Source organism: Camelina sativa, chromosome 3 (genome assembly GCF_000633955.1).
Source record: "Camelina sativa cultivar DH55 chromosome 3, Cs, whole genome shotgun sequence".
Taxonomy (NCBI): domain Eukaryota; kingdom Viridiplantae; phylum Streptophyta; class Magnoliopsida; order Brassicales; family Brassicaceae; genus Camelina; species Camelina sativa.
In genome coordinates this window covers 26302800-26319347 of record NC_025687.1, presented here as the reverse complement: position 1 = coordinate 26319347, position 16548 = coordinate 26302800, and the positions used below count along the sequence as shown (strand labels likewise).

The following is a 16548-nucleotide window of genomic DNA, read 5'->3' as shown; positions in this document are numbered from 1 at the left end:
ACCATCTCTCTCATTATCTTTGGATATTCACCGTACACCAATGGATCCATGAACCTTCATATATGTAAGAAAAAATTGATACAAAAACAAATTAACCTTTCTATATGTGTGTGTGAGAGAGTTTTAATTGGGAATCATTTAATTGAACATATATATATATACCATCCAACGAAAAAATCGAATGCTCGTTTTGCAGCAGCCTTGTCGAGATTGCTACTTTCGTTTAGTGGGACAAGCCATCTCCCGATCAAGGTTGTTCCTATCTTACCACCTTGAAATTTCTGCATAAATATGTTATAATTACGGACAACAAATACACCACAAATAATTAAAAAAAAACTACGCGTAAATAAATTATGAGAGGTTTACAATGTATATAAAATACCTGATATCTTTTGCGGTATAAAGATACAGCTTCCGCATGAGCTAGAAAGTTGGTTATGTGCAACTATATAAGGTTCAGTTCCTGAATCTCCTCCAAATTCACAGCCAGTGCACCGTCCCGGTGGATACGATCCATCTCCATAACCTTTGGTTGTCAGAGAGAAAGGTTGATTTAAAGTGATCCAAAATTTGACTCTGTCTCCGAATCTTTGGAATAGAAGCTCCGCGTAGTTTTTGTAGTCCTCCCTATTCATGTATCAAACATAATAAATATTAGTCATATATAGATCGAGCGATGTTTAGAATTAACAAGTTTAGCATAAAAATCCGTTCATGCACTTACACTATACGTGGGTTTAAGAAGCCTCCATATTCGTCTTCCAAAGTCTGGGGAACATCCCAGTGAAATATAGTCACATATGGTTCTATGCCTGTATTCATATAACTTAATTTTTTTTTATATCCAAAATATAATAAATTGATTAAAAATATATAATTTAGTTACTTGAATTTCGAAATTACCATTTGCTTTCAACTCGTTAATGAGATTGTTGTAGTATGTTATCCCATTCTCGTCATTCGTCAATTCCCCCAATCATACGTCCCTCTAAGATTAGTAATTAACACAAAGTTGAGTCATTGAATGTTTTAAATAGATGAAAATATGAAGAAAAAGGAGATGTGTGTTATTATATTTACTTGGTAAGACCCTTGACCACGCTATTGAGAGTCGGTATGCTTGACCATTCATTCTTTTCAGCAGTTTGACATCATCCTGTTCAAGATTATATGAAAGTTGTAAAACTAAATTAAAATTACAAAATTGCACAAATATAATATATGCACATTCGTCATTGATAGCCTCTCACCTTATAGAGATCATATGAATCACAAGCAAGATCTCCTGAACTACGATCTGGAACTTTTTCTGTATATATATATAACAAACCAAAATATCATGAGCATGATCGCTCTTTTAAATATTTATACGTTTTATTATCATACATCGAGGTGCATGTTGATAAATAATACGGTAAGTGATGTTTGTGATCACCTGGATATCAACATGCACCTCGATGTATTGATGAGTGAAATAGTTCCATCTATTAAGGGCAACTCCAACGGAATCTCTTTAGCAGGATTTTTTAATCAAAAGTGTTGAAAAATAAATCAAAAACAAAATAAAAGAGTAGAATCGTCTCTCAAAAGAGAGTTTTTAGAGATGCTAAGAGACGCTAACGTGGCATTATCTGATTGGTTAAAACTTTAAGACAAAAAAATCGTAGAGTTTCTACCATTGAAGGCATCAAATTTTAGTTAATAGTAAAGAGTCTCTTAACTTAAAAATAAACAAATTTTATAATTAAAATAAAGGTGGGATACCATGAGAGTTTCTATGCATTGGAGATAACCTAAGTGCTCTATGTGCAGCACCTTCAATCTGGTAGAGCCAATTATGTTTGATATTGTTAAAAAAATAAAAAAAGGGTATGACATATGCCATCACGGCGAAGATATATGTATACCTGGTATCCAGAAGTAGCGGCACCAAAGGTGAAATTTTTGGGAAATCCAGTACGGTTGAATGCAACAGTTTTGTCGCAGATGAAGGGTTCTTTGGCCTTGCATTCTGGATTGCAGAGTTTTTGGCTACTCGAAACAACCAAGAGAACGGCAAGAATGGCTAAAGAGTAGTAAGCTTTTGGAATTGACATTTCTATTTTCTTTATTTGCTTTTGTTGATGGGCTTGGTTACGTTTGTTTTGATGATGATTAAACGATGAACTTGGAGGGGTTTAAATAGAAGGGTTTGAGTGCATGGGAACTTGCATGGAGATTCAAGTAAAGTGGTTACGTACATTTTTGCATTGAATTTGATCCTCCATGCATGTTCTCCACCTCGCTGTCTTGTTTTCTTAATAAATAAAATTAGACACTTTGAGTTTTACGACACCCATATTTTACATGTCTGCGTGAGAATATATGTTCCTTAACCATAATTTATATTCAGTATATTAATTCAATCAGTGTTATAACATTAATTCAAAAAGAGTTTTTAATTGTTGTGAGGTTTAAGTTCCGTATCCCTTCTCATTTAGCGTACATTATGGTTGTTTATACTACTTGTGAAAGGAACAACCTTCGTTCCATAAGCAAAACATGACCTGTCTCATTGATAAGTATCGAATATTAATCAACGTATTTCTAAAAACCACATCAACGTACAATAATAGAAAACCACCTGACACCTGGAAACAAATAATTGATGATTAAATGGTGGCAACAGATACGAGAAAAGAGAATTATTTTCAAAGAAAATGGAGTGAGGAGGATGAAATCGTCTTGCTGCAGGGCATGATTGATTTTGATAATGATAATGGGAAGAGTCTTATTACGGATACTAATTCTACAAGTCTCTATGCTGATATGACTGGTATTTTTTGAATCGGTGAGAAGCCATTTTACCTTTTAAGGAAGAATCAGCGTCAGTTCACATCCAAGATCCGTTGCTTGAAGCACAAGATCCGTTTCAAAGGAGAAAGGGTAGAGATGAGAAATCTTTTGCAAATGCTCACCTACGCAAGTACTTTAAACTTTCCAAAGTGATTTGGGAATCTACAAAGGTGGTGGAGGAGGAGACTTTGAAAGCCAAGGAAGGTGAAAACAGAGATGGAGCATGGTGTCCATATGAAGAAGAAGAAGGTCGAACACAAGTTTAAGTTGTTGGAGTGTAAGGAATCTGAATTTTCGTCGCTTAAGAGAAGTATTTTGCATGAGGTCAGTCACTTCTGTGATAACTGAAGCAAATTCGGTTTAGAGGTGTAGTCCCTCTTTTTGTTTAGTTTCCAACTTTTGTGACTCTGGTTGTTTTTTTTGGTTCTCTTTTTGGTTTATCTTGTTTTGGATTTTGTTGCTAGTAACACCATGGAAGAACGTACGGCAGATTAAATTTAAATGCATTTTTTGGATCTAAATTTTGGTCAGAGTACTCTCATATTTAGTTATATATAATACTATATAAAATCTTGGCTTGACAATTCCTCTTGACTTATATTATAATTATAGTCCAGCTGAAATCTTGACTACAAAACTATAAATAGATATTTCATTGGCCTTGTCGCACAATTAAATTATTAGCCTCTTTTTAGATCAATACCTCAAGTTCGAATGTCTACAATGCTTTTTCTATCTGCCCCCTTTTATCAACAAAAACAATTTGATTTTTTAAAAAATAATACCCAAATTGAAACTTAAATTGGTAGCTTCTTCCCTCATAGTTTTAGTATGAAAATATGGCAATTGACCCCCAAAAAAAAAAAATCTTGTAGTTTTCTAAAACTCAGAACCTCTGTATATGAGTATAAATGTGTACAAGTATTTTTCTAAAACTATAAATACAAGACAAAGTGTCCATGCTAGAGGGTTCAAAAGAATCTCGGGAGCACTGAGTCAGCTTGGTGGAACAAACATTAACGTGGTGAAATATATTTAGAGAATAGAGATGAAACTCAGTTTTAGTGTGGATATGAATCAGAAATGTGTATGTATTAGTCTGGAACTAGCAATGTTTCAAAGACGGTCTATTATATATGACTAAATCAATATGACTTTTATTAGATGTGTGACAACACAAACTCATTCGAATCTCGTTAAATCGATTGGCTTAATTTATTTTGTTTTCACGTTTGACATGTCTAATTGTCTATAGGCTATACAGCCGAAAAGATTGAGAGTTGTGATGTTAATTATTTGCAATCTCAAATAATATGTAACTAGGGAAATGTTATTATGCATTTTCAAATAATATGTTACAATAATATATTCGGCAGTTTAGCACTAGACCATATTTATTTCTTATTTCACCAATTGACCATAAATATAAATTTTACTGAGATAGAATAGAAAATATATTTCACTTTTTAACGGATTCAAAGGAACAATACTTTATAATTATGGTCAATTGTAACATTTTATTAAAAAAAAAAAAAATTATGGTCAATTGGTGGAATAACAAGTATTTTTATGCCTTTGCTATTCATAATCAATACTCAATTTCTGCAAAAGTTTTTTCAGGAGCTAACATCTGAGGAGCGAATGTATTTCTTTGGGTTGAATGATATTTTGAAACTAATGTTCAAATTTGGTGCTATTGACACACTAATGTTCAAATCTGGATGAAATGATAATGGTTATGAAGTGTTCGGGCAGATGATACTGATGAGAAGCCTTATGATGCTCTTAATAGTTTTTAAAAATTAATAACCAATCACAATTTAAAAACCAAGTCTAATTAGCGATTGAGTCCGGTGAACTTGGGCGAAAGGATCCTCTTGAATCGTCTCTCCGTCAAAAAATCATATTATTTATTTTTAATTATTATATTTCAAAGATTATGTTAATATTTTAAAACTATGGTTCTCCTATCATTTTTTTAATTTTATTTTCAATTTATTTTGAATTATCATATAATATATATGATTAATAAATATGTAGATTTTTATGTAAAATGTTGTGATTTATAAAAAATTCAAACTCTTACATAAACCTGCAAAATTTAAACCCGTTTTTCTTTCAAACTGGATATTGTGACTAACAGTACACCCGAGGGTATCCAATTTTGCAAGGCTTTCAATGGGATTGGAGGTCTATTACTTAATAAGCATGATGGTGATGATTCTGGTATTGGGGAGACTGATGATGATGATGATGATATTCCTGATGAAGCCAATTTTTGGGATGATTGACGACAAAAAAAAACACTTTCTCGTACCTAGTTTCCTTCAGAAGTTTATAACTAGTCGCGTAGTTTATATCATATTGTTGAAATCAACACGGAGACCATAAGAAGCACGAGAAGAGGCAGATTTGTCTTTGTAGCTCTTTTACTTTGGCCTGATAGGTCTTGACCACTTTTTGATTGTTGTCTAGAACACTTAAAAGTTCTTGGATGTAGAATATACACTAAAACTGGTGGAAGTACAATATGGTGGGAATTTTGAAAGTGAAGGCAAAGCTAGATGTGTGTCTTGTTTTGCCATGGCTTGCGCAAAACATATTGTTACAAAATTTGTTGTTGTTCTTTATTCCAAATACTGATCATCATCATATTGAAAGTATATTATACATTTGAGTTAAAATTTCATCTTGTACATGTCAGCGTACAATAGAACACGTCCAAGCGCTCTCGGTAATGTTGACAAGGCCGGGTTATAATTCAAAGGACCCAAATCCTTGTCATAAATGGGTCGAGTAATGTTGATGGTTGATTTCTAACAAAATTACTCCTTTCAATTTCAATAAACACTCTTTTTCATAACTAATTAAGTGGCAATAAAATTTTTGGGCAATTTTTGATTTTATACTTCTCTTTTAATTATATAAAGATATGATTTTTATTAGATGTGTGACGACTCAAACTCACTCGAATCTCGTTAAGAGCATCTCCAATGGTCCTCTATTTTTGTCTCTAAACTCTGTTATAGAGTAATTTTTACTTCAATTCATCTCTATTTTCACCTCTATCATAAAAATTGCTATTTTTTCTATATACAGAAGAACTTTATTTTTTTCTCTATAAATAGAGTTAAACTATTTTATTTGCAAAATAGTCCTTTTAATTTTTAGCTTATTTTATTAATGACCAAAATAAATAAAATTAAGTATTTTTAAGAACTACTAATATAAATTTAAGTATAAGATTTATTCTAAAATATTGAGACTATCATTTGCAAATGATAATTTATAGAAGTGTTACAAAATTTAAAGTAAAATGAATTAGTTTGCAATATTTATAAATAAAAGGCGTTAATTGTAAAATAAAAAATAATATCTTTTTGAAATATTCTTTTATAGAGTAAAAATAAGAAAAATCATTGGACCAAAATTCATTTCTGTTATATAAAAAAATATAAAGAAAATTATTAGAGATGGGCCAAGTCGATTAGCTTAATTTATTTTGTTTTGACGTATGGTAATAGTAATATCCGAAATCGTCTTAAGATATTGGGAAACTCGAGATTTGATATAATAAAAAATAAACGTCAAAACTTGAAAGCAAAGTGTCCGTAGCATGGAGGGTACGGCTGGCCAGTTGGGACAGCCGGCAGCCCATGCTTTCGCATTTATCTCACCGAGTCATTTCTATCTACTTTCACTTGCCACACTTTCAAAGCCATTAAATTAAGGAAGAAAAGTCGCATTGGTATGAATATGACACGTAATAGAAGAATGATATAAAGTCAGTGGGGGATATGGTTGGTGGGTCATTCTGTACGAATGGACCCGTACGGCTTATTTATCTCGTCCTCAAAAATTTATTTCACGTGCTTTACTAACTCCTACTCTTTAAAATACACATATCTGTATAATTCATTCGAATTATAACCCCATGCAAATTTGTATAATTCCGTGACTCCAAAACTACAGTTCGCAAGTTTTCTAAAATATAGTTATACAAATAAATATAAAAACTAGGAAAAAAAAGAGGCGTAAACTGCGGGGAACGTATTTGGAGTTATATATATATATATATAAAGTAGGGGCAGTAGTACAAATGTAATTCCGTGACTATCCATATATGTCTATGTAGTTTTGGATTTATCCATATTTCTAATTTATCGATTTAACTATATTTTATATAACTTTCAAACTATAGTTTTGGATTTATATACTTACAAAACTTATCCTATTGTCCACGGCAATTGCAGAGAGCTACGCACGACCTCTTTCCCACGAAACCACGAAATATATTTATGATAGGACTTAATTATTTTCGTTTTGAATCGGACTTGTCTACTTCTTTAATTCACGTTGATGAAAAGATTTTTTAATAAGTGTACCTAGCAAGTACTACTCCTTTACCCTCGTCTCCCTATATAAGGAGGACCTTCTCACTCTCTTGGCTCTTGTAAATACAATTACTGTCTACTCTGTCTTTGGACGATGAAACAGCTAATCCGCCGTTTATCGCGGGTCGCTGACTCAACACAGTATAGTCTCCTCCGGTCTGATCAATCCCAGCGTGGCCGCATCAAGAAGGAGAAAAACAAATCTTGGGTTCCCGAGGGACACGTGCCTGTCTACGTAGGCCAAGAGATGGAGCGGTTCGTGGTGAATGCGGAGCTGCTCAACCACCCCGTGTTCGTAGCGTTGCTGAAGCGGTCGGCTCAAGAGTATGGATACGAGCAGCAAGGAGTGCTTCGAATCCCTTGCCACGTGCTTGTGTTTGAACGTATCTTGGAGTCTCTCCGTCTCGGACTCGCCGAGTCACATGAGCTTCACGATCTCTTTTGAGGAATAGGATCGTTTCTACTGTCTTGTGTCTTGTGTTACGTACGTACTTAGGTTTAGGCGTAGATCTGAAGTTTTGGCTGTTCAGAAACAGAGTTATGTAAATACCTATCCTATATATATGTAACGTTTATTTTGATGATGGGGTTTCTATTCTATATGTGACAAAATCGAGATTTAAGGAATCACCGTAGTTAAGATGTCTCCCATAAGTAGTGGCAAGCAAACAGGTTCTTTAGCTGCTTCCCAAACTTGGAGGAATAGATCAACCTCACAATATCAATTAGCCAATTTTTTTTTTTAATCGGATAATTATGTGGCAAGGAAGTTTATGTATGTTTAGAGCATCGTTAGTGGTGGTTGCTCTCTAGTTGCTTTATCAAAATTTTAATGCATAAAAAATATAAAATATTTAAAAGATAAGAGAGAAGAGAAATTGTTTCTCAGATTGTTGTGGGTAGGGATGTCAATTGGGCTTAGAGACCATGGACGGATCATGTCCAAATTAAATTGGACCGGTTATGGTTATGACTAAATTTGAAGCGGTTAAATAGACACAAAACCAATTTAGCCCGCTAATAAATAGTCCAAACTCATCTGGATATGGGTTATCCAATAATCCTTCAAAATTAGGGATTCCAAAATTTGGAGGAATTTTTTTTTGTTCATTTCCTCATTTTTACCATTCAAGACTAGAGAATAAAGACCATGTGTAACTTTCATGAACAAAACTTCAATTTATAAGTTTTATATGAATTTATGAGTGCTATATATGAATTTTTATGAAATATAATAAATTTATAAATTTTTAGCTTAATTGAGTTCATGTATTATCTCGACCCTATGAACAGTCCACAATCTGTGGGAAGCAACGATTCTTATACTGTTTATACAACTGTCTACATATTATTGGTTTACACTTATTTCAATTAAAATACTATTTTTTTTGGCAACTTTGGTGAGTTCCACCGTTAATGATGGTCTTGTGTATCTACTACCATGTCACTTCACCTACACAGCCACTTTAGTAAGTCACCCAATTGATTAGCTTTCAGAAACCTCGATATTACTATCATGATTAAAACCGTACGTAATAGAAAGATTCGAACATGGTTCTTCAACCATATGATGGACACTTATTAGTTTAGCAAGAAGTAATCTCCTATATATTATTACTGAAGAATTCTCACAAAAAAGTTGAGGTGTCGCGCTCATATAACTTCTGTATCTTTCTAATAAATGACATTAATTCTCATTGTTATTTACATAAATATGCCATTGAAATATTATGAGTCAATGTTTTTTATTCATTTTTAAAAATAAAAGATTTAATCAACTATTAAATCCAAAAATGTATTTAATTATCATTTTTATAACCTATTTACTTATTAAAAGTAAATTACGTTTCACAAACAAGAAAAAAAATTATTCATTTCTTTATCACTTTTATCATTTTCTCATTGCATTTTTAAACTTAGGATTAGTTTAAATTAAATCTATTAGTTTGAAAATATTGCTTTATCTATTTAATGGTATAGTGATATTGATAATAATGTGAACCATAAAAGATTTGAATTTGATTTTTAGAAACATATAAAGACATCAAAACTTTCTACACCACCTTAAAATTCTTTTCCAAATTTAATTATTTCACGGGTGAAACGTATTTTACAGAAAATAAATGCAAATTTAAAAGACTAAAAAAACTTTACTTACATATTTTGTTTTATACAAACAAATCTTAAATCTCAAATAATAATTTTATTCATAATATTTTATTTAAATCGATTATCCCGGATATAGTGCGAGTTGGTACGTAGTATTCAAACATAATTGATGAGTAGATTCTGTATTCTGGTGATTACATGTGCCTTCTTTGTTTATAAAAATTAAAAGTCGTATAGTCAATGTCACACCACTCACCATGGTCAACACGGCAGCTCAAATCTACAATATAGAATTAGGGATACTTAAAAAAATTGAAAATACAACACGGCTAGCATATAGCACTAATCTTTTTTTGGTCAACTCAAATATATTGATGGTTGGTATAACATACAGATTACAAAAGCAGTTACAGGTTTCTAACAGCTAAAAGAAACCCAGAGTTAGACTATCGCCTAAACTAATCCTTACGCCATTTTTGAGAACATGGCCTATCCAAAAAATGATTGTCAACGTTTTACTTCCTAGACAACTAAGCAAAGAACTATGCAGAGGATACAATCCTCTCACTTTCAAAAACAATATGCAACCAAGGGGGGAAACCAGATGCCACATATGTTTGAAGCCTACACTCGCTTGTAACACTTTGAGCAATGAGAAAAGCTCCTCTGTTAGTTCTTGGTTTTTCCACTTCTAACTTCCAAGTCCGGATCCATCCCAGAAGTTTCAAAAGTTCATATGATTCGTATTTGAAAGATGGCCATGCTTTTGGCCTCAAAACATAACGAACCAGATAAACGTCTTCTATAGCCAAAATTATGTTAACGCACCTGTGATTTATCATACACTCTGTTGTCCACTTGGCCACAACAAAGCTTGCTTCGTCTTTACTTTTGACATTAGTAAAAGCGCTTCGGCTGTGCATTAACACTTCCCCTTTATCATCTCTCAAAACCCACGACCCTCCTGCTAACTGATTTCTTCTCGACCAAGAGACCCCTACATTACACTTAAACCAATGTAAAGGGGGAGGAGTCCAAATTTCAACCCTTTCAACATTAGATTGACCATTTAGGCTCTCCTCTGTAATCTCCTCAACTATCACCTCTCCATTTGGATCCATTCTCTGCGCAATAAACCATTCCTCAACATCTTCATAGATTTTTTTAACTGACTCTGGAGCCGAATAGGATTTTGCCTCGAAAAGAAACAGGTTCCGATTCTTCCAAATTCTCCAAATGATCCATGGAAAACTTTTTCTAAGTTGTGATGGCCACTGTTTGTTGTCTCGATTAACAAGTAAATGGTGAAGGTTAGAATAAACTGATCCCTTGTCAAAGCCGAATTCCGGAGATGGATAGTCTGAAAGAGCCCAAACCTGTCTAGCTCCAAAACACTGAAAGAGAACATGATTAATTGTTTCTCCCTGTTCACCACACAGTTGACACCTATCTTCTAGTCTCAAGCCCCTATGATTGAGTTTAGAAATCACCGGTAAAGCACCACTCAACACTTTCCAGAGGAAGACTTTTAATTTAGGGTCTGTTTGCAATTTCCAAACCTGTTTTTTCAGCTCATTGATCGATGGTTGCATGTCTGCGACTTGAATGAGAGCTTGGTTGTTGATCTTGTCAGCCAACCAATAAGCAGATTTTACCAAGAAGTCTCCACTTTTGTTGAATTTCCACATTGAGAAATCTTCTTTGTCCACCACCGGTTTGCTTTTTCTGATCGTCGCAATGTCCACTGGGAGGAAATGATATTCTAATTTCTGCACATCCCAATCTCTTCTCTCAAAATCGATGAGATCTTTTACATTGAGATTTATATCAATCAATGCATTTTTTATCCAAGGAGATCTCATCTCTCCATCCTCCACCCACGGGTCTAACCAAACATTAATTGAGGCTCCATTGCCAACTCTGCTTTTTAAACCTTTCGGCAAAAGTTCTCTACCAAAGAGAAGGCTTCTCCATCCAAATGAGGGTCTGTTACCCAAAGTTGCAGATTAAAATGGAGAGTTTGGTGATACACATAGTTTTAAACCCTATTTTCCTACTGCAAGTGCACAACAAAGAAGTAGTACTTAGGGGTCGAATCCCACGAAGACCAAGTTTTACTCTATGGTTCTATTGGTTCAATTTCAAGCTAAGACAATTCAAGGTTGGGTTTGTTTGGTAACAGTAACGCGATTAAAACGGTATAAAAAGGCAATAAGCAAAACACTAGATCAGGGGTAATTCTCGGGAATTTCAGAGATAGCAACTAAACAACTATTCAGGGCATAGATTAAGTACCAGTCTAGAACTCAAACATAAATATAAACTGATCCACTGTCGTGGTATCAATAACTCTATCTGATCGATTCTGTGCGGAAACGCGGAGCACGTGCTCAGACATCCGGAGCACATGCTCGGCGGTCCATAAACCCTAAACTGTCGTTTGAGCCCAGAATCGCAGACAAGCATTAAAGAACAGGAATGATAAGTTCACAAATCACCTACACATCAACTTTCGCAGGTCTAGGATAATTTGCCCACTAATGTCTTTTCTAGCAACCTATTACACTTTTGATGAATAGATAAACCTAGAATCATAGATTGGGTGATCAAATCAACCTAAGCATTAAGTCTAACAATAGTGAAGACAATCGATTATATAAAGCCCTATTTGTGTTCTGTTGCTAACCCATGAAACCCCTTTGAAACCCCTAATCTAGCAAAGAAAACTACTCAGACATAGAGAATTGAATAGTCAACATAGATGAGAAATTCAATAGCATAAAAATATATAAATCACAAGGGTTCAGAATCGCTTCTCTAACGTAGCCGCTCTTCCTCTCCCTCACAAAACGTCGCTCAAAAACCAAAAAGAAAAGGTAGTATATTCTCTCCTAAAAACCCTAGGTTAAATAACATACAAGTAGAGAAAAATAAGAAAAGAATCCAAATTCAAATCTTCCTATTAAAAAGCGATCTCAGCCCTCTTTCTCTCACAAAGGATCGCCTAAAATAAGGGGAATTAGGCAGGGAATCGGCGCCTAGATGCTTGCCACGTGTCGTCATGAAACCGTAGAGTTGGGAGCATGTGCTCGGAAATCGGGAGCATGTGCTCCTGCGTCTAAAATCAGCTTTTCTGCTCCAATTCAACTCCTTTCTGCTCCGATTGCTCCTGCTGTTCCAATCCTTGCTTTTAGCTTCCTAGCCTCTTATTATAACCTGAAAAGGACTCAAACAACTACAAAACTATCAAATAAACAGGGTCAAAGTGAGTCGAAACCGTAACATATCATTTGGATAGCATCTTGATTTCATCAACTTAGAAAAGAGACAGTTTGGTTCCTGGAGCAATCTCCATGCTTGCTTTGCCAGTAAGGCTTGATTGAACAGTCTAAGATCTCTGAATCCCATACCTCCATAGTCTTTGGATAGACATAATTTTTCCCAACTAATCCAATGTATATTACGCTGATATTCATTGGAGTTCCACCAGAAGTTTGCTATTGCACTTGACAGATTTACGCAAGTGGACTTTGGCAACTTAAATTATGACATCGCAAAAACTGGCATGGCCATGGCTACTGATTTGATCATGATTTCCTTTCCACCCATCGATAGCTTTTGAGCATGCCAACCCGAAACCTTTGAGCTGAGCCTGTGCTTGATATAACTCAACATTTCCACCTTAGAACCACTGAAACATTCAGGTAATCCCAAATACTTACCAGCCCCTCCTTCGTTAAAAATCCCCAGCTTATTCTGGATAGCAAGCTTGGTCATCTCCGGAACCTTGAATCCAAAAGAAATTGATGATTTGGCTTGATTTATTTCTTGACCAGTGACTTTACCATAAGCAACAAGCATAGCATGCAACTCAGAAGCTTGTTCCAAGGAAGCTTTTCACATAAAAAGGCTGTCATCGGCGAATAAAAGATGATGGAGAACATGACCTTCTTCATGCAGTCTGATTCCAGTAATTCTTCCTTCAGCTTGGGCCTTGTTGAGGAGGTGAGATAACCCTTCTAAACAAAGCACGAATAAGAAAGGTGATAAGGGATCACCTTGCCTAAGACCCCTTTGAGGTTTGATTAATCCATGCGGATGATCATTTATAAGAACCGAGAATGTCATCGAGGAGACACAAAACATTATCCAGTTGACCCATTTAGTGTGAAATCCCAAAGCCAGAAGTAGAGACCTTAGATAACTCCATTCCACTCTATCAAAGGCTTTTGACATGTCTGATTTGATGGTCATGTATTCTGTTGAGATCTTAGGAATGGTATTTAGGCTATGCACTATTTCATGAGCAATCAGAATGTTGTCGGAGATCAATCTGTGTGTAACAAAGGCCGTCTGGTACTCTGAAACGATGTGCGGAAGCAGGGGTTGCATTCTTTTTACCATGATTTTGGAAATCACTTTGTAAAGAACCGAACATAGGCTGATAGACAGATTGATGAGGAATTTTGGGTAACAGACACAGGTGAGTGTAATTCCATTCTTCCGGGAATGTTCCTTCCTCAAAGAAAAGCAAAACTTCTTTTACCACTTGATCTCCTACTATTTCCAAATAGTGTTGAAAGAACAGGGCAGACATACCATCTGGACCGGGTGCGCTTGACGGTTTTATAGAGAACATAGCTTCTTTAATCTCCTCTTTAGTAACTTCCTTCACCAAATCTTCATTCATGGCTTGAGTTACCTTTGATGGGAAGTCAGAAAACCAGGAGGAAAAAGGCATCGGATTGGAAGAGGTAAACAAATTTTGAAAATAATCAGAAGCAACCGCACCTTTAGCAGCTTCAGATTTCTGTGCAACTCCAAATTTGTCAAGAAGAAACTCAATTCTTAATCTGTGATGATTATTCTTAACTGAGGCGTGAAAGAACCTTGAATTTCTATCACCACTTCTTAACCATTGAAACCTGCTTCTTTGCCTCCAAAAGTTTTCTTCTTCTCTGTAAGCCTTTGCCAAGTCCCTTATAAGACCACTAACAACCAACCTCCTTGGAAAGTGAGAAGATTGCTCAGCTTCTAGTTTTGTTTATATACGAGTAATAGAGTCCTTTGCATTTAGGCAATTGCTTTTTTTCGAAGAACTTAAAGCCTTTCTACACTTTCTTAACCGTTGAGAAACTTTGTCTGACAAACCTGAAGAAGGAGAACCCCAAGCTTGAACAATAGCAGCCTCTACATTAGGCTTCAAAAGCAATCTCCTGTCAAACCTGAACTGCCCTCGATACTCCTCCTGAGAGTCCAATAACTTTACTAAAACAGGCCTATGATCGGAACCTCTCATATCCAAAAACCGTTGATTTGAAGCTGGAAAGTGGGAAAACCAATCCTTGTTACCAAAAGCCCTATCCAGACGACTTTGAATCCATAAGTCATACCTCTTCCCTGCCCAAGTGTATTGATTTCTTTTACTTGAGAGTTGCATCATGTCACAAGCCTCCAGCATCTCAGAGAAAGGTTTGAAATTTGAGTCACATCTTCTGGGACCTCCTAGTTTTTCCCCATTGTGAAGAATGTCATTGAACTCACCCAGAACACACCAACTTTATTTTCTTCCTACTCCAATTCTACTCAACCTTTCCCACTTTTCTTTTCGTTTTTTGAAAATAGGATCGCCATATACACAAGATACAAAGAAATAAAACGCTCCAAACTGTACTTGTAGATCCATCAGGTTTTTATCTACAAACTTGAAATCAACCTGAACTCCACTTTTGATGAAAAAGGCTAGACCACCGCTTTTTCCAATTGGTTCAACTGTGTACACCCTCTCATAACCAAGCCAAACTTGTAAATCTACTAGAACATCCCTACTGTGCATTGTTTCCATCAAGAACAAGATCTCAGGAAAATGTTTTTTACGCATTTCCTTGAGATATTGAATTGTCAAGTCTTGAGACCATCCCAAGCCTTGACAATTCCAGCTTATTATGCTCATTGCGTTTTAGGCAATCCCTCTTGTGGGATTACCTCTAAGGGATTAAACTTAGTAGACTTCGCAGCGTTTGATCCCTCATCAACTGCTTTTCGTTTCTCCGGAGTACCAGTATCTAACCTGAGCTCCAGCTTTTGGAGATCTCCCGCTCTAGAAATCTCCATTGGTTTTGCTTTTCTAACACTTTTAGAAGGTCTTTTCCTTGGTGTAAGCTTTTTTGGTTTAATCCCGGAAGAACCAGCTCCAGAAGAGCCAGTTCTGAAAACCGTCGGATTAACCTGAAAAGGCTGAGAAAGAGCTAGAAAGCTTGCAGATTCTTCAAGGGACGCATGAGAAAAAGTCTCAAGATTCCACGATGAACTCGCGTCAACTGAGTTCTGCATCACCATCCGCTGTGGTTCTCTACTTACTCTTCCTGAGTCTCCAAGTTAATCTCGACATTCTCGTAATTGAAAACCAATCCTTTATCTTTATTAACATCTGAATGAACTAAAGGAAGAGGCTCTAGACGAAGAACAGATTTCTGGAGAATGGGGTCTTTTTCAACATCACTTACTGATTTTATTACTTTATCCCTTCGCAACATCTTTTCTGTCTCATCAGCAACCAGTAAATATTGTCTCATCCCTTCTAGAACATCAGCTGCTATCTTGGGGCGACCAGTAGTCGCGTCCATCCCTACCTGATCTTCCCGCAAAACCCCAAACAAGGGATCCGATTCTTTGATCACCAGAGGTTTTTTCTTTTTTTTTTCCAACGGAATACCTAAACTCCTAGCATCAAATGCCTCTTCTCTTTCCTTTATGAGTAGAGGACAGTAATCACGTTCGTGAGTGAGCCGCTGACAATTATAGCACCTCTTCTGAATACGTTCATATTGGAATCTAACTTCAGTGGACCCTCCTTTTGGCAGATTGATTATTTTAGATCTTCTTAGAGGCTTGGCAACATCAAAGAGAACTTTAACTCGCACAAACTCCTGAAGTTGAGGCTGATCAGGATCGAAAGCCACTTCCAATACTTGCCCGACTAACTCTCCCAATATTTGCCAGGTCTGAGTCAAATTAGATTTTTGAGGGAGATATAACACTAATCAAAGTTCAAAAAGTGAATTTCCACTGAACTTAAACAAACTACAATTCAACTTGGGAAAATTTTTTCATTGTACCTTGTAGAAAATTCTCAATCCAAAATCTCTCATCATGCACAGTTTCGTGAGTCGTTGGGACTCAATTTCGCACGTGTCAATTATCCACA

At 35.5% G+C, this 16548-nt stretch overlaps 1 protein-coding gene and 1 pseudogene across 1 annotated transcript; one reads left to right on the top strand and one right to left on the bottom strand.

Annotated features, from left to right (window-relative positions):
- Positions 1–2130, bottom strand: part of LOC104778192 — a 4110-nt pseudogene extending 1980 nt beyond the window's left edge.
- LOC104778191 (auxin-responsive protein SAUR71-like) lies at positions 7179–7834 on the top strand. The gene has a single exon (XM_010502584.2). The coding sequence runs from the start codon at positions 7327–7329 to the stop codon at positions 7675–7677; it is 351 nt and encodes a 116-aa protein (XP_010500886.1). The 5' UTR covers positions 7179–7326; the 3' UTR covers positions 7678–7834.

What these genes read in the sequence shown, in the direction of transcription:
- LOC104778191 (XM_010502584.2), top strand. Translation starts at nt 7,327, where the DNA reads ATGAAACAGCTAATCCGCCGTTTATCGCGGGTCGCTGACTCAACACAG.